Source organism: Mesoplodon bidens (assembly GCF_964165515.1).
Source record: "Mesoplodon bidens genome assembly, chromosome: X".
Classification (NCBI taxonomy): domain Eukaryota; kingdom Metazoa; phylum Chordata; class Mammalia; order Artiodactyla; family Ziphiidae; genus Mesoplodon; species Mesoplodon bidens.
In genome coordinates this window covers 38,344,896-38,368,752 of record NC_138163.1, presented here as the reverse complement: position 1 = coordinate 38,368,752, position 23,857 = coordinate 38,344,896, and the positions used below count along the sequence as shown (strand labels likewise).

General features: G+C 37.7%; 1 protein-coding gene across 2 annotated transcripts in view; it reads left to right on the top strand.

Moving 5' to 3' along the window:
* The window catches only part of DOCK11 (dedicator of cytokinesis 11), a 190,216-nt gene that overhangs the window by 116,965 nt on the left and 49,394 nt on the right, over positions 1–23,857 (top strand). The window contains exons 30-38 of one of the 2 annotated variants that reach the window (XM_081221678.1): positions 5,007–5,118; positions 5,622–5,660; positions 7,319–7,497; positions 11,734–11,850; positions 13,651–13,726; positions 14,305–14,414; positions 16,468–16,579; positions 21,907–21,973; positions 23,306–23,353. In XM_081221678.1, the coding sequence (XP_081077804.1) occupies positions 5,007–5,118; positions 5,622–5,660; positions 7,319–7,497; positions 11,734–11,850; positions 13,651–13,726; positions 14,305–14,414; positions 16,468–16,579; positions 21,907–21,973; positions 23,306–23,353 (860 nt within the window). The remainder of the gene's footprint in view (positions 1–5,006; positions 5,119–5,621; positions 5,661–7,318; positions 7,498–11,733; positions 11,851–13,650; positions 13,727–14,304; positions 14,415–16,467; positions 16,580–21,906; positions 21,974–23,305; positions 23,354–23,857) is intronic. The other variant, XM_081221679.1, reaches the window with a different exon arrangement.

The following is a 23,857-nucleotide window of genomic DNA, read 5'->3' as shown; positions in this document are numbered from 1 at the left end:
TCAATGGTGAAAAACTGAAAACATTTCCACTAAGATCAGGAACAAGACAAGGTTGCCCACTCTCACCACTCTTATTTAACATAGTTTTGGAAGTTTTAGCCACAGCCATCAGAGAAGAAAAGGAAATAAAAGGAATCCAAATCGGAAAAGAAAAAGTAAAGCTGTCACTGTTTGCAGATGACATGATACTATACATAGAGAATCCTAAAGATGCTACCAGAAAACTACTAGAGCTAATCAATGAATTTGGTAAAGTTGCTGGATACAAAATTAATGCACAGAAATCTCTGGCATTCCTATATACTAATGATGAAAAATCTGAAAGTGAAATCAAGGAAACACTCCCATTTACCATTGCAACAAAAAGAATAAAATATCTAGGAATAAACCTACCTAAGGAGACAAAAGACCTGTATGCAGAAAATTATAAGACACTGATGAAAGAAATTAAAGATGATACAAATAGATGGAGAGATGTACCATGTTCTTGGATTGGAAGAATCAACATTGTGAAAATGACTCTACTACCCAAAGCAATCTACAGATTCAATGCAATCCCTATCAAACTACCACTGGCATTTTTCACAGAACTAGAGCAAAAAAATTTCACAATTTGTATGGAAACACAAAAGACCCCGAATAGCCAAAGCAATCTTGAGAACGAAAAATGGAGCTGGAGGAATCAGGCTCCCTGACTTCAGACTATACTACAAAGCTACAGTAATCAAGACAGTATGGTACTGGCACAAAAACAGAAAGATAGATCAATGGAACAGGATAGAAACCCCAGAGATAAACCCACGGACATATGGTCACCTTATCTTTGATAAAGGAGGCAGGAATGTACAGTGGAGAAAGGACAGTCTCTTCAATAAGTGGTGCTGGGAAAACTGGATAGGGACATGTAAAAGTATGAGATTAGATCACTCCCTAACACCATACACAAAAATAAGCTCAAAATGGATTAAAGACCTAAATGTAAGGCCAGAAACTATCAAACTCTTAGAGGAAAACATAGGCAGAACACTCTATGACATAAATCACAGCAAGATCCTTTTTGACCCACCTCCTAGAGAAATGGAAATAAAGACAAAAATAAACACATGGGACCTAATGAAACTTCAAAGCTTTTGCACAGCAAAGGAAACCATAAACAAGACCAAAAGACAACCCTTAGAATGGGAGAAAATATTTGCAAATGAAGCAACTGACAAAGGATTAATCTCCAAAATTTATAAGCAGCTCATGCAGCTCAATAACAAAAAAACAAACAACCCAATCCAAAAATGGGCAGAAGACCTAAATAGACATTTCTCCACAGAAGATATACAGACTGCCAACAAACACATGAAAGAATGCTCAACATCTTTATTCATTAGAGAAATGCAAATCAAAACTACAATGAGATATCATCTCACACCAGTCAGAATGGCCATCCTCAAAAAATCTAGAAACAATAAATGCTGGAGAGGGTGTGGAAAAAAGGGAACACTCTTGCACTGCTGGTGGGAATGTGAATTGGTACAGCCACTATGGAGAACGGTATGGAGGTTCCTTAAAAAACTAAAAATAGAACTACCATATGACCCAGCAATCCCACTACTGGGCATATACCCTGAGAAAACCATAATTCAAAAAGAGACATGTACCAAAATGTTCATAGCAGCCCTATTTACAATAGCCCGGAGCTGGAAACAACCTAAGTGTCCATCATCGGATGAATGGGTAAAGAAGATGTAGCACATATATACAATGGAATATTACTCAGCCATAAAAAGAAATGAAATTGAGGTATTTGTAATGAGGTGGATAGACCTAGAGTCTGTCATACAGAGTGAAGTAAGTCAGAAAGAGAAAGACAAATACTGTATGCTGACACATATATATGGAATTTAAGAAAAAAAAATGTCATGAAGAACAAAGGGCTAAGACAGGAATAAAGACACAGACCTACTAGAGAATGGACTTGAGGATATGGGGAGGGGGAAGGGTAAGCTGTGACAAAGTGAAAGAGCGGCATGGACATATATACACTACCAAACGTAAGGTAGATAGCTAGTCGGAAGCAGCCGCATAGCACAGGGAGATCAGCTCGGTGCTTTGTGACTGCCTGGAGGGGTGGGATAGGGAGGGTGGGAGGGAGACGCAAAAGGGAGGGGATATGGGAACATATGTATATGTATAACTGATTTAATTTGTTATAAAGCAAAAAATAAAAAAATAAAATTAAAAAAATTAAAAAAAATACTCTCAACAGTGGGTATAGAGGGAACATACCTTAACATAATAAAGTCCATATATGACAAACCCATAGCTAACATCATACTCAACAGTGAAAAACTGAAAGCTTTTCCTCTAAGATCAGGAACAAGGGGCTTCCCTGGTGGCACAGTAGTTAAGAATCTGCCTGCCAATGCAGGGGACATGGGTTTGATCCCTGGCCCAGGAAGATTCCACATGCTGTGGAGCAACTAAGCTCATGTGCCACGACTACTGAGCCTGCACTCTAGAGCCCATGAGCCACAACTACTGAGCCCACGTGCCACAACTACTGAAGCCCGTGTGCCTAGAGCCCGTGCGCCACAAAAAGAGAAGCCACCACAATGAGAAGCCTGTGCACCACAACGAAGAGTAGCGCCTGCTCGCCACAAGTAGGGAAAGCCCGCGTGCAGCAACAAAGATCCAACGCAGCCAAAAAAAAAAGAAAAAAAAAGATCAGGAACAAGGCAAGGATGCCCACAGAAATTAGGCAAGAAAAAGAAATAAAAGGCATCCAAATTGGAAAGGAAGAAGTAAAACTGTCACTATTTGCAGATGACATGATAATACATACAGAAAACCCTAAGGACTACACCAAAACTCTGTTAGAACTAATAAATGAATTCAGTAATGTTGTATGATACAAAATCAACATACAGAAATCTGTGGTATTTCTATACACTAATAACAAACTATCAGCGAAATTAAGAAAACAATCCTACTTACAATTGTATCAAAATGAATAAAATACCTAGGAATAAATTTAACCAAGGAGGTGAAAGACCTGTACACTGAAAACTATAAGACACTGATGAAAGAAACTGAAGAAGCCACAAATAAATGGAAATATTCCATAATCATGGATTGGAAGAATTAATATTGTTAGAATGTTCATACAACGCAAAGCAATCTACAGATTCAGTGTATTCCCTATCAAAATTCCAGTGGTATATTTCACAGAACTAGAACAAATAATTCTAAAAATTGTATGAAACCACAAAAGATCCTGAATAGCCAAAACAATCTGAGAAAGAACAGAACTGTAGGTATCATGCTCCCTGATTTCAAACTATACTACAAAGCTATCATAATCAAAACAGTATGGGACTGGCATAAAAACAGATACACAGATCAGCAGATCAAAACTGAGAGCCCAGAAATAAACCCATACATACATGAACAATTAAGTTACAACAAAGGAGCAAAGCACATACAATGGAGAAAAGACAGTCTCTTCAATGAAAGGTGTTGGGAAAACTAAACAGCCACATGTAAAAGAATGAAACTAGACCACTCTCTTACATCATAACACAAAAATTAACTCAAACTGGAGTAAAGACTTGAATGTAAGACCTGAAATCATAAAATTCCTAGAAGAAAACATAGGCAGTAACCTTATTGACATCCATCTTAGTGATGTTTTTGTGGATCTGACTCCAAAGACAAAGGAAACAAAAGCAAAAATAAGCAAATGGGACTACATCAAACTAAAAAGCTTTTACACAGTGATGGAAACTATCATCAAAATGAAAAGGCAGCCTACTGAATGGGAGAAGATATTTGCAAATCATATATCCATCAAGGGGTTGATATCCAAAATATATAATGAACTAATACAATTCAACAAAAACAATCTGATTTTAAAATGGGCAGAGGATCTGAATAGACATTTTTCTAAAGAAGACATACAGATGGCCAACAGCACATGGAAAGATGTTCAGCATCACTAATTATTGGGAAACACAGATCAAAACCACAATGAGACATCACCTCATAATCTGTTAGAATGGCTATTATTGAAAAGACAAGAAATAACATATGTTAGAGAAGATGTGGAGAAATGGGAACCCTCATACACTGTTTGTGGGACTGTGAATTGGTGTAGCCACTGTGGAAAACCGTATGGAGATTCCTCAAAAAATTAAGAATAGAACTACCATAATATGATCCAACTTTTCCATTTCTGGGTATCTATCCAAAGAACATTAGAACGCTAATTCAAAATGATATGCACCCCTATGTTCACTGTGGCATCATTTACAGTAGCCAAGATATGGAAATAACCTAAACATCCATCGATGGATGAACGGATAAAGAAGATGTGGTATATATGTGTGTAAGTGTGTGTGTGTGTCTTTGTATGTGTATATATATAAAATGGAATACTACTCAAACATAAAATAAGAATGAAATCCTGCCATTTTACAATGTGGATGGACCTTAAAAGTACTATGCTAAGTGAAATAAGTCAGATGGAAAGACAAATACCATATGATTTCACTCACATGTGGAATCTAAAAAGAGAAATGAACAACAACAAAAAAAAACCCAAACAAACTCATAGATACAGAGAACAGATTAGTGATTACCAGAGGGGAAGAGGTTGGGGGGTGGGCAGAATGGTGAAGGGGGTGTAAACTGTATACTGATGGATGGCAACTAGACTTGTGATGATCACTTTGTAGTGTATACAGATGTCAAATTATAATGTGGTATACCTGAAACTTATATAATTAAAAAAAAATCCAATTTCCCAAATGCCAGCCAATGACCAACTGTGCAAGCAGGCCATTTTAAGGTGAGCAGTCTTAGACCTGCTATGTTAACTCTTTACTGCACAGGTCACATTTTAAGGTATGCCTAAAATACTAAACACTTCTGTTTTGAAATTTAATGCACTGTATTTAATTACTAAAATAGTAAATGACTACTAAATAGGAGTTCTTGTATAATTTCTTTGTGTGTAGGTCCTGGCTGAATACAAGTTTGAATTTCTGCAAACAGTTTGCAATCACGAGCATTACATTCCTCTGAATTTGCCAATGGCATTTGCAAAACCTAAACTTCAGCGAGTTCAAGGTATGTATTTGTGTTTTCCATCATTAGGGATTGTGTTTTCCTGTTTTTGGCTAGCGCTAGTATAGTATAACGTTTTCTAGTTAAACCAGTCAATCTAAAGGTAATGTCAGAATTGTTACTATCTGAAGATAGGTTCGTTAATGGTACTCGGCATTTCCTTCATAGTGTCAGTGGTGGTATTCATAGAATGAAGAAATTAGGTGTGTTACATAGATTGCTGCTTAAACACAGATGTCAGATACCAGTTAAATTGCTCTCTGTAGTACTGTTTGGACTCTTATGTGAGACTGAATTAAGAAAAAACCATATAAATACATTTCTGCTGAATGGAACATCAAAAGAGAAGTATAAAGGCAGAGTAAAATAGTGATATGTATGTATTAAATTGATGAAATGCCTTCAGTTATCTCCATTGCTAGTTTTATTGAATGCTTTGTTGTGTAGCACTATTCTTATGTTACTATGTTTTTTATTTGTCCCTTTTCTTTTCATATATTAATTAGATTTTTTTTCATTTGCGGTGGACCGTTTGACTTCAGTAGGTAGGTTTAACTCGGTTCACTCTAAAGTAGTTTGCTGTCTTTAAAAACAATTGATTTCATGAATGGCTAAGATGGATGGGGGCTTTGTTTGCTTTTTAAATCCTCCCTAGCCAAGATGAGGCTTTAGTTAATGTACCCAGAAAACCTAGGAGGTGGTGTATTTGTTAACTCTTAAAATCAGCTTGAGTGTTGATTGCTAGAAGAATCAACTTTAAAACACCGTCCTCAGAAAACAAGTTTTGGCTCAAGCCAGCATGGGGGCTAGAGGGTAGCTGTTCCTTAAGTGTGTCTCATCTCTGCCAGGCTTGCCTCCCTTCTCTCTGACCCTGCTTAATGACTGCTTGGCCACAGTTTTGGAGGTTGGCTGAAACTACCTGATTCGATTTATTCAAACCCCTAAAGTAAAAAAGCTTACTACCATTGTAAAGTCGACCCAGATAAGGCCACCTGGGTTAGTCCGTACTGGTTCTTGTGCATAGAAAGTGGTTGGGATTCACAAAAGAGCATGACGAATGGCAGAAAGAATATCAGCTATCTTGGTCTCTAGGAGGGTGGCTGCTGAGCACCAGTTTCTATGCTTGAATGCCAGCCAGTGAAAACGGAGAAAAAATATTTAAAAACCCAAGCACCCCTATTCAACCGCTCCCTTATTAGATTCTGACCATGTATAGCTCAGATACTTCCCCCAGTATTTATTGATGGCTTGAGGAATTCAGGGAAAAGAAGGGATGAGGATTTAGGATTAAATCTGATTTAGCATTTATTAAGTCCTAACTGAATATATAGCATTAGTTTAAGTGCTGAAGAGGCCACAAAAGAAATGGAAAACATAGCCTTCAGCTTTATGGCCTAACTAAAATTAAAGGGTATGGGAGAGGAAATAAAGATCATAGAAATTTACCATAGAAATTACTAAACTTGGTCACAGTCCCTTCTGATTGGACCCAATCCGTTTACAAGGCAAGTCCCAACCAGGATATTAGCAGCTGGGATTTAAAATGGACTGAGGATCTTAAAGGAAGTGAAAGAAATAGTTAGAAGTGGTAATTTTATGAAATAAAAGATTTGTATTCGTGTGATGAATTTGAGTGAGATGAGGCTGTTTTTCTTATTGTTCTTGTTACCCCATTGTATTGGGGCCAATATATAACATGTACTACAACAGTCAGTAGTTAATACTGTTACAGTGATTCAGTTGTCTAGTTTCTCTTCCTTTTCCTACTTTACAAATATAAACAGATAAGTGAATCAAGTATTGCTGTAGAGAATTACTCCAATTTGTAGTTGTAACGAAATCTCTTCAGATATGAAGAAATGTGTTAAAACACTGCCAAATACAGTATTCTTTCATTCTAGGTTTTATCCTAAGATTACTAAGATTTGAAAAGCATCTTGAAAAACAAAGAATTCTAGGGACTATCTTACTGACTGAAATTATCATTAAGGCTATCATCTAGCCCCAATGATGAGTGCTTGTATCTTGTAAAATTTTGCATGCTTATTCTATATGATAAAAGAACTGTTCATATTTGTTAATAATAACAATATAGCTCTTGCTAGCATGGTCACATATGACTAAGTAATAAATATAGTGCTTTAATGTTAAAGTAATTTTTGAATATTTTTATAAATGGGTTTTAAATTTCATTATACTGCAGATTCAAATCTTGAATACAGTTTATCAGATGAGTATTGCAAGCATCACTTCTTGGTTGGTCTACTTCTGAGGGAAACCTCCATTGCTCTTCAAGACAATTATGAGATCAGATATACAGCTATCTCTGTCATAAAGAATCTTTTGATAAAACATGCATTTGACACTAGATACCAGCACAAGGTAAGGATGTTCGTATCATCATCAGTATCACATTAGTTAGTTTCTAAGAAGATTTTATGTTCAAGGTGAAGTTTTCAGTAAGGAACATAACAGGAGGATTGATGAAGTTACTTTTACAAATACGTTTTGTTTCCATTTCAAATGATTAGGTTTTAAAAATACTGTTCAGATAACTGTTGAAGAAGAACACTGGTTTTTCAAATCATGTCTAAAGAACAGCACAACTGCTTCATGATTTGTTACATAAACTAGAATTTAAAAAAAAATCATATATGATTACAGCCATATGCACTCTTTCAAATACACACCTTAATATATATCCTTAAATATATCTCCCTAAATAAATGCTATTATTGATTATTAAGTGATTAATAGTAACACATTAAGTATGTCCAATATAAAAGATGTAATATGAAGTTTTTCTTCTTACTGAAAAAATGTAGGTGTGGCTGTAAACCTAACATACATTACACACTGTCTATGTGTGAAGGCCACAGCTGCAGTTGCTTTTTGCCACACCTTTAACTTAATATACGGGGATGGAGGGTATATTCAAATTTTATTAACATTATATCCTATGGGCTTCAAAAAGTAGATGGCAAACTGTATGGATTTAGAATAACCTAACTTACTTACCTGGCTCAAGATAACATATTGTTTCATAATTAAGAATTTGTCCCTTTGCTTTACATTCAAATTTAAATAAAATTATCATGTCATTTATTATTGTAATTACTTTGGAAAGCTGACTTGGAGATGGATTTTATTCTTCTTCTACAGTATTCCCATTTGTCCTTAAAAAAACAGAAAATGCCTGCCAGCTACATCCCATTATATTTCTTTAATTATGAAGATTTGTTTTACTTACAAATTTTGCTAGTTTTCTTCATATAATTCTATCCTAAAGTAGATTTAAACTCTTTAGCTTTCAGATGTTATTACTTACTGCAGTTTGCATTGTTTTTTCCACACTATAGTTATAATAACATACTCCCATTTAGTGTGGTTTGCTCTATTATGTGCCACTTTTTGTGTGTGTGTGAGTGTTGATATTGACTTAACGTAAGTTAACTGGTATAGTATATCTAAATGAAAAGATATCTTAAGGTCATCCATTCCAACCAAGCTTTGTCAAAGCTTTAAAAATGCCAGTTACCACTGGGCTCTGTTTGTACCTAGTAGTAGCGGAGGAAAATGTCTTTAGCCATGATTTCAAAGAATTTGTGGGAAAAGTACAAAATGAAGTTCCTGTTCTTAAAGCAGGAAGTTGTATTTTTTCCCCTGCCTCCTTAGATGAAAGTGAAGGAATATCGGATTTCACTAGTGTCTTACCTAGAGGTAGAATTTTAAATATTTTATATCACATATTTGCACATTATTTACTTTTTAAAATTCTGAGAGCAGTATATGTACTCACATGCACACACACACATCACTTGTTATCTGTAAATAACACTCTGCCTCTTTGAGTGTTTGAAGTTTTAGACTATGGGAAAGATTGAGATGCCAGCCTCATTACCCTTGCAGTAATTTCTAAAGCCCTTTCTTTGTTCAAAATCTTCTGACAGGTTTTAAGTGTGTATAGGATTCTCCCCAGTAAAACTTTGCTTCATGGACCTGCTTCATTCCCTTTCTCTGTTTGGTCCAAAGACTTCACAGGTGGCCTAAGAGGTCATTTGTCAAATATTGATACATTCACTTAAAACGTGTTCACCATTAATGATGATGCCAAGGTGAGGGCAGAGAGGGGAGCTTTAAGCACCAGTAATTTCCATTGGGTCCCCCAAAGTGACCCCAAATAAAAATACAGTCAAGAAAAAAATTCTTCCTGTGGAAAGGCTGCTTCGAGACTAGATCTCCTAGTCACCACCACCCCCATTCCAACCATGTTGCCTTCCTCAGCCTCTCCTCTAATGAAATTATGGAGTTGTCACTGGTCCCTATTATGTGCTACTCAAAAACTGCTTTGGGAGCCCCCTAATACCATGAGACATCTTTCCTACTCAGAACAAAAATATCCAACATCTAACATTTATTCTGGGGTCTGTATTAGTTCCTGTACCCACTGCAAGTGATGTTGACACCTAAGAATTGCAATTTCTGCTTGGACTGTGGGCAGATATTTTTTGCTTTTTTCTTTTTTTTACGGTACTCTTACACACGTTAAAAAAAAAGAATCAAAATGCCTCTCTCCCATTCCTTACCTCCATGCCTCAATTCATCTCTCCAGAAGCAACAACTGTTATCAGTTTCATATATAAACTTTTATTTTATGCATGCACAAGCCAATATGCTATATATATGTATATATATAAATATATAATAGAAACCATTATGCATTTTTCTTTTGTCATTTAACAATATAGCCTGAAGATTTGATCTACTGTATTTTTAAAAAATCTGCATAGTATTCCATCATATGGATATACCTTATTCTATTTATCTAAACTGTCTTCTGTTAATAGATTCTTAGATGGTTTTCTGTCTTTTGTGCAGACAAAACTTTTAATATATTTGCCCTGACTGCATGCTTTCCTGTGTTCCTGTTCACCTGAGAAAGGTGTAGTATCTCCTTCCCTAGTGATCACTCACTATCAGAACCAAAATGAATTCCCATCTAGAAGCTATAATATTAATAATAGTAGCTAAAATTTATTGAGGACTCACTATATGCCAGGCACTGTATTAAACATTAGCTTACATGAATTAATGTCACTATTATTATCCCCATCTTACTAAAGAGAAAACTGTGGTTAAGTGACTTGATCACAATCAAGTAACTAGTAACAGGAGAGCTGGAATTCATGTGTCTAAAATTCAAAATCTGTGCTCTTAACCACTAGACTATACTGCCTCTCAAATCTTAGGTGGGACCCTGGAAAATTAGAGAACTGCCGAGAAAGGGTGATGATGATGGTGGAAACTCTTGAAATCAAAGCCATGTGAAGAATAAAGGAAAGTAGTAACAGCTATTTAGCCTTGTGAAGAGTGAATTAAGACAATTTGTGGTAATTGTCTCCAAATATTTAAAAGGTTGCCATGTAAAGTGGAAGTGGACTATAACTAGCAGATAGAACTTACAAACTGCTAAAGGATTTTTCTAACAGAACCTCTGAAAGGGCTGGAGTGTTTAAGAAGTTTAAAAACTAACCATCTGTCAAGGATGCAGGTAAGGGCTGTTCCTGCCTTGAGCAGGAAATTGAACTAGATCAGTGGTTCTCAAACCTCAGTGCACATCAGCACCATCTGGGGCAGATTCCTGGGACCCAGCCCAGACCTACTGAACCAGAATCTCCTAGTGATAGAGACTATTACTGATTAGGGTTGTGTATTAGAAGTAGGTCTGTTAAGAGTTCCTGAAACTCATAAAAGAGGAAGCACAAATGGACAACCAACATATGAAAAATTGTTCAATTTCAAGAATAAATGGAACTATGAGACACTATTGATCTGTATTCTATAGGTTAACCATTGTATCCTAGAGGCCTTATCTAAGTCTACAGACAAACCTCTCAAAGTCCTAAAATACGGAGGGCAACTCTTGTGCCATCACAACCACTGGTTTGGCTGATTTGAATGTATGTACATATCTGGTGAGGAATGTCTATAGCTGAGAAAAGCAATAAATAAATTTGTATAAGAGGTACCACATTCATTAAGATGACCAGTGGCCAGCTTCACTTGCATATTTACAAATATATCAATCTCCCAAGTTGTATAATTGATTTAGGGGGCCAAGATCACATTATTTTAATTGCAGCTTTACTCAAAGCAAAGACATATTTCTTGAATGAATACAGTAATTCACCATTTTTTTTTACTTCTTCCATCTATTCATTCATTCAGCTAATGTATATTGACCATATCCTATGTGCCCAGGCACTGGGGATGAAGCAGTGAACAAGACAGACAGGATCCCTGCTCTCATCAAACTCAACCCTCGCTGGAATTAAAGAGCAGGACCAATATGATCTGCTATTAAAAAAAATAAACTTTTGCCTATTATGTAGTGATGTTTGAGGGATGTGCTTCGACTCTATATTGTATATAAATTCAAGTACCAACAAAGTGGTGTGGCAGTTAGTTTTGAGACTATGAGTATAAATAGACTCATGCTTCACTAATTTGTTCTGGATATTAGCTTGCTTTTAGTGTCTAAACGGATAGATGGAGCCAACTTTATTTGTAATATAGGCATATTATATATCTATTAAGTTTTTGATAATTATTTTTCAGAACCAACAAGCCAAAATAGCACAATTGTACCTCCCATTTGTTGGACTGCTTTTGGAAAATATACAGCGATTAGCAGGTCGAGATACCTTGTATTCTTGTGCAGCCATGCCTAATTCCGTAAGTAGTAATGTGTTTCTATTGGCATTTTATCCTGTTTTATTGACTGTATTCAGAATTGGGGTCATACGCTGTATGGTCTCAATAGTGCACCTTTGACAACATTTTAAATTTATACTTTTCCCTGGAGCAGTGCTTCTCAAATCTTAATGTGCATATGGACCACCTGGGGAATGAAGACAGAGATTCTAATGTAGTAGCCCTGGGGTGGAGCTTGAGATTATGCGTGTCAAACAGGCTCTTGGCTTTTTCTCGTCTAAGGACCATACTTTGAGTAACGAGGTCCAAGAGAGCACCAAGAATCCTCTGTGCTCAGTGTTTTAAGATTTGCTGCTGTTACATGCCTTCATACATTTATTCAACCGGAAAACTGAACAAAACATTCACTTTGCAAAATATTAGGCACCAGGGATTAAACTGTATTCCTTTGCTTCTCCCTCTCTTTGACAGCCTCCTTTTAGCACTTCCTGGTGAGTGCCTTTTAACTCATCACAGTTGGTCTGTGCTTTTTTTCTCCCCTTACAATCTTAGAGTTGAAAGGAACTTTGGAGGTGATCAGTCTTCCATTTGGCAAAACAACCTTTTGCCATAGTAGTAATTAAAACTTTCCTTCTCATATTAGATCTACAAGATTTTCTATCCACTGGTCCTAGTTTTGCCTTCTAGTGATACATAGAACACATCCATTTCTACCTCCACGTGATACCCCTTCACACATGTCCCTTCTAAATTTTTCTTCAGGCCAGATATCTCCACTTCATCATTTGTTGTTTCAAACCCTTTACATTTCTTGGTTGGAGTCTTCTGGACATGCTCCATTTTACCAATTGCCATTTTATTAATTTTTTTTTTTTTGCGGTACGCGGGCCTCTCACTGCTGTGGCCCCTCCCGTTGCAGAGCACAGGCTCCAGACGCGCAGGCTCAGCGGCCATGGCTCACGGGCCCAGCCGCTCGGCGGCACGTGGGATCCTCCCGGACCGGGGCACGAACCCGTTTCCCCTGCATCGGCAGGCGGACTCTCAACCACTGCGCCACCCGGGAAGCCCCCAATTGCCATTTTAAAATGTGGTGTATGCTTTACAGTCTGTCCAGTGGGACTAATAACTCCTGCCCCACCCCCACTCCACGTTCTGTCTGGCCCAAGATCACCTTCACATGTTCAGTAGCCAAGTCACATTGTTGGGTGGCAGGTGAAACTGTCCTTTACAGCTTCCTTTGGAAATTCCCCATAATAAATGTCCGTAGATTTGTCAAGCCTACCCTGGGTTCCTGAGAAAGCTGCTTTTAAGCCTCGCTTGATTGCCTGTAGCTCCCAATTATGTAAATCAACTAAATGTGGACGCTATATCACCTACCTGGGTGTCAAGCAAGCCTTTCTTCACAAACACAGTTACTCATGCTTATGCTCACTCCACAACATTTGACAGTGATATTTGGAAATATTTTACTTATCTCTTCTTTCTTTTGCAACTCAAGATCATGTAGGGCTTCTGGTCACACGTCTCCTTCTAGTATTGCCCTTGCTTCAAGGAGGAGAATGGAACCATGTTTAGATCACACCAGTTGCAGCTTTTACCAGCCACCTAGAGTTGTGTCACTTTGCCAGAGGTCATGGTTGTAACAGTGTACCAGGATCCATTTTTAAAAGAGATGTCCCCTAAATACCAATACTGATATGTGATTTAGACTTTCACAGTGAGCTTTGTTTAAAATTAGGGTACCATCTCATTGTTAATTCCGATTTCTTATCCTAGTGTACAAATGTATTTAAATGACAGAGGTATCACACTGTGTTACAGGCATCCAGAGATGAGTTTGCATGTGGCTTCGCTTCACCTACAAGTAGAGGGAGTCTGAGCACTGACAAAGACACCGGTAATTAAAAGTCCTTTAAAGATGATACGTGGCATGGCTGTTTAGAAATGTACCCTATACTTCTCTGTAGTTTTGAAATATTTCATAATAAAAACTATACACAGCACAATCTCTACTAAAGTTTAATTAAAATCTGACTCACATTTGCAGCCACATTTCTTTGCTTAGGTTTCCTTGTCTCAGCTTGTATAAAATTTAGCTTAGTATACTAAGAAAATAAAGGATAATGAGAAAAACACTGGTTTCCAATCCTCTGTCTCCAGTCCTGGACAAGACACTTCCTTTTTCTGGGCCAAACTTTCCTTATCTATAAAATTATGTAATTGTTTGCCTTTATTTTATGACTCGCAAGGAATTTCTTGTAGTTTCATACATGTTAAAGTGTTTCAAGGAAAAAAAATTGCTTTCCCTTTATTTGGCTTCTTATGGTGTTTTGATGTAATATATAAACTTCACATTTTAGATGACCAAGATCTATTTCCTAAAATATGTCTTTACTTAAATTAACCCAGTGCTTAGTTTTAAAAATATTTTTGACAGGTCCTCCTGTTGTTAACAAGGACTTGGCTTTTTTCCAGCTTATGGGTCTTTTCAAAATGGACATGGAATTAAGAGGGAAGATTCGAGAGGTTCCCTCATCCCAGAAGGAGCAACAGGATTTCCAGATCAGGGCAGCACTGGTGAAAATGTAAGAACCTAAATATATAGGATAACCCTAGTGATGTGTTAAGCTACAGCAGTCTTTCTTTTTATGCAAATAGGGGTCTCTCTACTCTCCTGTAGTCTGTACTGGATCTGTAAAAAGCATCCCATAATTCTTGGATGTTGTAGCAGTTCCTTCCTATCCTGGCAGCTGCTACTTGGATATTTTAAAACTATTTATAGAGGATAAGGCATTCATCTTTAAGAGTTCCAACTGTGAATACCTCCTTTAACCCTAGCACTCTGTAAACCTGTTCTAGAGAGGGAAGGTTCAAGTTTAAAATGCCTAATGTACCTTGTCACTTAAATCACTCCCTGGCAGGATTCAGCTTTTTATTCTTTTGTAATAGAGTAATGACATTAACATGGGAGAAGAAAAATTAGGTCCCCAAATTGATGATCTCAGCATCCCAGAATCACTTAATCACAATATATTCTCTAACTCTTCCAACAAATTATTTCAAGCCTGACATTAAAGTTTGGGATATGTCCACCTTGAGACAAGAGAAACCTCACTTTAGACCAGTAAAGCCTTGTCACGCTGCTACGTAAAATCAGAGAATCATAAAATTAGAGTTAGAAGGGTCCATAAAAATAATAAATTCCAACTCTCAATTTACAAATTAAAACTGGGATTGTGACTTAGGACAACCACACAACTATGGCAGGGCCAGGCCTGAACCCAGGTTTTCAAATTCCGGCACTTTTTCTCCTAGATCATGGCATTCTTAGGGTGCATCTGGGGGACTTTATAAAAATGGATAGCTGAGCCTCATCCCCAGAATTTCTGTTTCCGTCAGTCTGGGGGCTTGGTCATTTGTATTTCTAAGTTCCCAGGTGATGCTGATGCTGCTGGTTGGGAACCACCCCTTGAGAACCACTGGACTATATGTTCCATTGAGTCTTTGCATAGTTAGTAATTTAATCATAAAGGTTATTATTTCACACCATTTACAATTAAGACGACACTGTCATAGGTAAGGCACATAAAGGACAAAGAGGTTAAATGACTTGCCAGTAGTCACACAGCTAGCAAGCGTTCAGAACCTAGATGTTTTGCTCCAAGTAGAAGTTCTTGGTGAATCCTACATTAGTAAATATATATCCCCAGCCCAGGTTAGCTCAGCTGAAGGTATTGGTTTCTAACAAGGGTACATTCGTTAGGAGATTGTCATTGCTGTATTCATACAAATCCCCAAATAAGTCAGATCTTGTCATGCTTAACTGATATTTTAACAAAAGTCACTAAATAATAGGAACATCACTACTTTGTAGAGGCTCTAATTTTGAAGTATTACTGGGTCCTCCTTAGTAAAATTATCTTGTAATGTCATTAAGCCCCCCCCCCCTTTTTTTCCCCTTCCCCTTTTCCTTTCTCCCTTTTTTCGGTACGCGGGCCTCTCACCGTTGTGGCCTCTCCCGTTGCGGAGCACAGGCTCCGGACGCGCAGGCTCAGCAGCCACGGCTCACGGGGCCAGCCGCTCCGCGGCACATGGGATCTTCCCGGACCGGGGCATGAACCCGCGTCCCCCGCATCGGCAGGCGGACTCCCAACCACTGCGCCACCAGGGAAGCCCAAGCCCCTTTTTTAAGATAGATTTTCTGACCTATTATTTAGACGCTGGATTTTAATAAACTCTAAGGACAGATTGAAGTTAAAGAGTTTAAAATGCTTCTTATGCTTCGATGTACCTTAGTTAAGTTTCTCCTTGATGTAAAAGCTATTTTTTCCTGGAATAGCCACATATGATTATTCAAAATGTTTTCTTACTGAAACACAGGACCTATGGGAATGAAACATACACAGTATATTCATGGCTATATCTTGATGAAGACTGCAAGGTAATTTCCAGTGATATTATTAGGTACAGTAGCAAAGAAGAGTCAGCCCATTTACCTTCCAAATGTGATATAAAATTTGGATTTATGCTTAGAATTTTCCCAAACAGGACTAATGGTTAAAACAATTATTGAGTTAAAGGCTATGGGAAGCTACAGTACCAATATTGTTTCACAAAAGTCCTATCTTTGTATTACAGACTCGGCAGAGTTCTGCAAGGAGTAGTGTATCTCAGTATAACCGATTGGATCAGTATGAAATCAGAAGCCTCTTGATGTGCTATTTGTATATAGTAAAAATGATTTCTGAAGGTGAGTTACCAGCATATTAATCGTGGACAGTACTCCACCCTCACAGGTTTACAAGTTCATGCAACAGATATTTGACCATCATCTGCATGTAGAACACATGCACATTAGAAACAGAACTTTGAAGACTCTGACCTTAGAATGTTTCCATATTTTAACTTAAAATAGGTTCATTTCGGTTGTACAAGTTTGATTCTTTGAAATAATTTTTTTAATTTAAAAATTAGTTGCTAAAGTGAGGCAATAGTTTTAGAAGTGCTAAACATTTTTTTCATGCAGAGCATATAATGCATTAAATGACCACCATAAACAGAAGAAAATAACAATAACCAGTGTCATAGTTAACACTTTAGCTTCTATTTGACCCAGGATTTGGAAAATCAGAAGCAAACAAAAAGACAGGAAGGGTTCTTTGAGGGTAAGGAATGTTGTTGTTATCTTTTGCAGTACCATTATACAGTTTTGCATGGTGTCAGGTTCTTTTCCAGGCTCTGTTCTTTTCTCCTTGGTGTATAATTGTATTATTAACTAGTATTACCATTTCCTCTTTACCTTGTATGATAAACTATAACCAAAGGATTTTCATAAACTGCATGTCCTCTGGAAGTAAAACCAGAAGGTTATCTTATTCCCAATACCACATTTGTTTACACAATTCCCTCCCCTTTCTTCCTTTTCTGTTTTTGCTCAAAAAAAAAAGTAAGCAGGAATGAAGAACATAAAAGCACCTGGGTTCTGATCATCATAATACAGTAGTTAAATTTGACTTATTTTCTATTTTTTTATTTCATTTTTAGTAAATATTAAATCTTTTTTGTAATAATACAGCATATAAAAACATAAAATAAGTTCATAGTTAACTCACTAGAAACATTGAAACAAATAAAAAGCTAGATATGAATGGTTAATTCTAAAGTATATTAATAAAACAGGTTTAAATAACTAGAATCTTCAAGTTCTAAGAATGTATGATTTAGAGTAAACATCAAAGATTGCTGAGGCTATGTGATAAGCCTCCATGTTTGGGGAAGGAAAACAGTAAAGGGAAATCATTTTCAACCCTGGTGGTTATTTCATTCCAGGAGGTAATGGATCAGTTAATAACTACAGCCACAGCTCACTGTTTTTGTCTCCCCACAAGGTGAAAAATGGGGGAGTATAGAAAGTCACTGCTAATATGTATGGGTTTCTTTTAGGGTGATGAAAATATTCTAAAACTGTGGTGGTTTTATAAGTTTTTAAATGTACCATAAACTACTGTATTGGGCACTATTTAAATGGTGAGTTTTATGGCACATGAATTCACTCAATAAATTTGTCTTTTTTTTTAAGGCCCAAGAGGCAACATGGAAAAAAAAAAACTGGAAAGAAAAAGAAAAAAGTAGTTGAATACCACCACAGCCCAGGGAAAGTAAGGAGGAGGGTGGTAGGGGGAGAGAGAGAAGGAAGGAGGAGAGGGAGATGCATCGTTGACTAGTTCTCCTCTCTTCCACCCCAGTACACATGTGCACACACACCCACATGCCCACATGCCACATACAGTGTTAACCAGTGACAAGCCGCTGGCTGCTTTTTTCATGTCATGGGTAAAACCATAACTGCTTTGTTTCTTGAGAACTTCATAGTTCCCCCTCATCTTATAAATGTTGACCTTGCTTGCTAAATATTTGATCTTTGTTAATTAGATTTTTCCTTCTTCTGTTCTTGCTTTTTGATTTTTAAAAGCAAATTTTTAATGACTAGTATACAGTCACATCTCCTCTTTATCTTTTGCCAATGTAAAGTCATGCTGCATGGTATCTGTAAAGTCATATTCATTTTATTCCGAAAAATATCTGCTTCTTGGTCCTTCTCAATGAATGTATTCTAGTTACCTTGTCAAGTCCAGTAAATACTTCACTTTCGTTACTCTATATGCATTTAAATGTTGAACTCTTACAGTCCACGCCCTTTAGGTCTTCTCTTGGCTTTCCGTTTTTTGGGCTTTTTATTGACTCATAAACAGTAGCAACTTAATTTCAGCAAAAAGATGGTAGACCTTACATTTGCATATCAAAGTACAGGGATTCTGAAGAATGAGTTTCCTTCTCTGTAGCTGAAATTTTTTAATTGGCAATAATTCACTGTTTCAAAGTCTTAGTCATTTGCCCAACTTTTGTGTAGGTCTTATTGCTTTGTATATTATATTCTGAGAAGTGTATCAGAGTCAGGGGTTATCAATTACACAGTCTGAATTGACAGCAAGACTGTCCTCTTGGAAAAGAAAAGCAGTCTCCTTAAGAGAGAGGAAGAGGGAAAGCTACCTCCTTCTTCTTGACTGTACCCTGGCTTTTCTCTTTATTGTAGACTGCAAAATAGGACTCTTGGTCTCACCTTGTGGCTTATCAGCACCATACGCTGCACCTGTAGATTCAGTAGTATTCTTCCTCACAGTCAACTCTTCATTGGAAGGTGTCTGGCTACAGCTATCTCTCACCAAAAATCCAGTTTTGTAATGAGCAACAACAGTCACTGATCTTTTCCCACTAGATGTAGAGTCAGAAGAAGATACATGTGAAGGGTACTTTTCCTTTCTCTGTGTAAAAGGAGGCAATAAACTAGTATTACTAGGCATATCTTCCTCTGAAGTTTCAGATACTAATGGAGTAGGTGGGTTTTCTCCCGGAGAAATACTGGAAGGGCTCCAAAAGAAGTAACTCTGAGCTTCAGGCTTTCGTGTGGAGGTATTCTGTGTGAAGATCGGTTTCTTTATTGTACTGCCAAGACTGTCTTCAGAAAGGCTGAAGTCACCTTGAAATCCATGCCCTCTTTGAGCATCAGGTGTAGATGTTAAAAGAAAACTTACAAGTGACTTCCAGTTGGCACTGCTTCCTGTGGCAGGCTGGCTGCTGTTAGAGGAACTCTCCAGAGGGGCCTCTGGCACCTCAAGGAGGTCCTCACTATAAAATGGAATTGGAAACTGGGAACTCTGTTGCTGTTCCTTTTTGCCTCCAGATTTCATCTGTTCAGTATTTGATTGCTTTACCAGTCTGACGGGCTGATGCATCAGAGATCCGGATGCAGGCTCAGTGACTGAAAAAACTAGCTTGCGGTTTGGAGGGCAAGGAATGAAGTCGTCATCACTATCAGAACTAGAAGGATGAAGCAGTTGCTCCTTCAGTTTTAGTCTTGCAGAAAGCAGTTCATTTTCTTCTTTTAATTTATTCCTTTCTGCTGTGAGCACAGCAATAAACTTCTTATTTTGTTGTTGGATACGGTAAAATTCTTTCTGTAGCATCTTGATGTACCTTTCGTTCGCTGAACAGCGGTCACATACTTTGGAGCTTAACTTATCTCGCAGGTCACGGATTGTGACATTCAGGATTTTCTGTTGCTCCGTCAACTCTTTAATTTTGGCTGTGGAGCCCTTCTGCGTTCCGTCTGCCAATCGCTCTCTCCTCAGACTGCTTAGTTGCCTCTGGAGACAGAGTAGGTCCCTGTCATGGAGCTCTTCTAGCGTTAGCCAGGCTTTTTTAACAGAGTCAGAAAACAAATCACAGGCCTGCATTTTATCTCTTGAGGGAGCTCTCCGGCCACTTCCCTTGTCTCCTCCACCCACGTTGCCCGCCTGCATCTCGTCTCCCGGACTGGGAAACAGTGGAGACAAACCGCCACCGGCAAAATGGTGGAAGGGCTGCTGACTAGAGCTGGGCCGCGAACGGGACGAGAGTTTCACCCCTTCTACAGACCTGCGAAGAGGCTTCAGAGCACAAGGCGGGTGCGAGGATGGCTCCGGGGTAGACAGAAGGGCCCGGTTTGACGGCGGAAAGGAGACCTGAGCCTCCTTTTGGCGGGAAGAGCCAGTGCGCAGAAGATGAGGCCTTCAAGCCGGCCTGTGACAAGAGGCTGGAGAGACTGGAACCGCAGTGACTTCTGGGAGAGCCATGCTGCACTGAACCAGAAGAGCGCCCGAACGCGGAGGAGGGGGGGTGGTGGTGGACCAGAAGTCAGCGCTCACTTTATTTTTGAAACAAATCTAATTTGACCTTATGTTAGCATCTTTATTCCTGATGATCAGTATTTTATAAACATTGAAAACTATCAATACTCATGGTCTTGAGTAAATTGGGGAAATAAAGTCAAAACCCACACACTCTTCCCTCCCTGTCACCCCTCCGTTTAGCCAACATTACCCAGTCGTCCATCCCTATCTTCAGAGGCTCTCGCGGGGCAAGCCATTACGTCATTGCCTACTTTTGCGAGCCCTACCAGGTTTTTAAATTTAGAAGTGGACCTGCTGACACCATTAGCTATATCGGAACAGGATAAAAAAGGAATGGAAGGTTAAGTGAGGGCGTTATTTTTCTTTTTAAAAAAGTCTCCGTGGGCTTCCCTGGTGGCGCAGTGGTTGAGAGTCTGCCTGCTAATGCAGGGGACACGGGTTCGAGCCCTGGTCTGGGAGGATCCCACATGCCACGGAGCAACTAGGCCCGTGAGCCACAGCTACTGAGCCTGCGCGTCTGGAGCCTGTGCTCCGCAACAAGAGAGGCCGTGATAGTGAAAGGCCCGCGCACCGCGATGAAGAGTGGCCCCCGCTTGCCACACCTAGAGAAAGCCCTCGCACAGAAACGAAGACCCAACACAGCAAAAATAAATAAATAAATTACTAAAAAAAATAAAGAGCCCTTTTCCAAAAAAAAAAAAAAAAAGTCTCCGTGTGTTGGAAGTAAAAAAAAAAGGGGGAGGAACAGCTCAAAAGAGAAGTGTATGTGATAGGTTTAAGGGACTTTTGTATCTGAAATAGTTGTTCCATTAATGTGTGTGTATGTTTGTATATTGCCAGGACTTTACGGTTGATAATCCAAAGGCAAAGAGGAAAAAGAAAGTTATCAGTCTCTTCCTCTAAAATTTAAAGTTCTCAGACTGTTTGGTTTGCAGAGCCCTTTGAGTAGCAGGTGAAGGTGCTTGACCCTACCTTCCGAAAAATGTACTTAAACGCACCATCTTGCATAAAATTTTAGGAAGCTTATTAAAAACCCCAGGTCTACTTCCCTTCCTCTGTCTTCAGGGATGATAAGCCATCCAAAAGAACATTTATACAATACATAAAAATAATTGTTGAAGTTGAAATAATTACAGATTAAATGGTATATTTGGAATTAATTCAAAAGAATACAGTGTGGGTATTGGGCAGTGAGATGAGATAGGAGGAGAGGATATAGATGAGACAGAATTGGCTGTGAGTTAATGGTTGCTGAAACTAAGTTATTGGTACTTCGGAGTTCACTGCGCTATTTGCCGTAAGATCTATGCTGTCTCAAGATGTAACACTTTATTCATTCCATTTTCAGATACACTCTTAACTTACTGGAATAAAGTATCTCCCCAGGAGCTCATAAACATTCTTATACTTCTAGAGTAAGTTATATTAACTTATTTTCATAAAATTTCCTCTTATTTTTGGGAGCTTAATTTTTATACATAATAAAATATTACCCCTTTTCTGTTTTCAACAGCATGTTTGTTAATAATGTAGGAAATGTTAAACTATTTTGATAGTTTAGAGGCTGATGTGCAGGTTCTTCACACATAGATAGAAGAAAAACATGGAGATGAAATACTTGTGATATTATAGAAAACTCTAGCTAATAATAGTGCATCCTTGCAGACCATCAGGAGTCTTTCTGTGATCTGGAAAACTGGAAGTGGCATCAGCTGTTCTAAATCATTCATTTAGAGCAGATGCTGGCTTAATGGAGCAGCTTAAATGTTGGAATTTAGAATTTGTACTCTTATGAAGAGCTGAGTAATTCTACCCACTTCAGAAATGCATATATATATATTTCCATATATATATCTCCATTGCAAGGTCCTTAAGGAAAAACATCTAGCCTTTTTCCTAGGTGGAGGTTGGAAATTGTCCTATATTGTATGCTGAGCTATTTTTATGTCATTATTGAAAGCTAAAAGAAAAATTAGAATGAAATGTAAGAAATTTCTAAATAAATAGTACACATATATGATATCGTGTGTGTCTACCAAAACACAAAGAGGGTAATCTATGCATAAAAACTTAGTAAAGTCTTTCAAAACTTTGCAGAAAATGTCAGCAAATAAAAGTTACGATTAAAAAAACCACTCTAATTATATTGAAATGTTTACTAATGAAAATATATGATGTTGGGGATTTACTTTAAAAAAATAAAGGTGGTAGGGAGTGTGGAGGGAGAGCATGGGACCTGTTTGGGGTATAAGTTAAGAATGGCCATGACTTGATAATTGTTGAAGCTGGTGGGTGCTGGGTATGTGGGATTTAGTTTGCTGTCCTCTCCACTTTTGTATGTGTTTGAGATTTTCCATACTAGAAAGTATTTTAATGCCATTATAAAAAATTTAGCAATTGCCCCAATTTTTAGGGCTTAAGAACCTTTTTAGGTGTTACTGACTGTGCTAGAGACCTTTGCTGTGATACACACTATAAAGCACAAGGGATGATTTGCATTGATGGTTTTTTTAAAAATATGTCATTAGAATTGTATATGAAGACATGGAGCTTTTTGGTTTTGATGTAATTGTAGCAAATAAATGTAGAAAGATAATATGGCAAGTAGTTATTTGTATACCAAAACATATTATTGTAATATGATTTTAAATGGGTCATTCTTTGTGACACAGGAAATTTTAAAATATTACTTGTTAAATGCAAAGTATGGTAATATCTTACTAACATGCTATTGTTTTTCTTTCTAGAGTATGTTTGTTTCACTTTAGATATATGGGGAAAAGAAACATAGCAAGGTAATTCCCATAGCACTGCAATTTCCACTTTTTTTCTTCTCTTCCAACAGAGGACAGTCTTAATTATGCCATGTATAACCTAGATGATTTATTTTGAGTTGATGTTAAGATACCCATGATTTATTTAATGCGTCTCAACTCAAAGTTGAAATTAATCTGATGTGAACATTTTTTAAGTTTTCCAGAGGGTAATAGTTAGACTGATATGCAGAGTTTCTGTTCTAATCCTAGAACAGATGCTTGTCTCTTCTGAAGGACGTGAGAAAGGGCTAGATCAAGGGGAAGGCAGGAAATCGTAAAGTGAGGACAACTGTAAGATCTGTACCTTTATCTACAACCTATCAATACTCACCTCAGTTACTAACGTGAATAGAAATCCCCAACAGCAATTGGGACATGCACTATATATTATTTATTTCTTCTTTTCGCTGTGTAAGTCTTAGTGAAATAAATACTTAAGAAAATGTTTGAGGAACTGTAAGGAAAAGATTACTTGCTTACTTC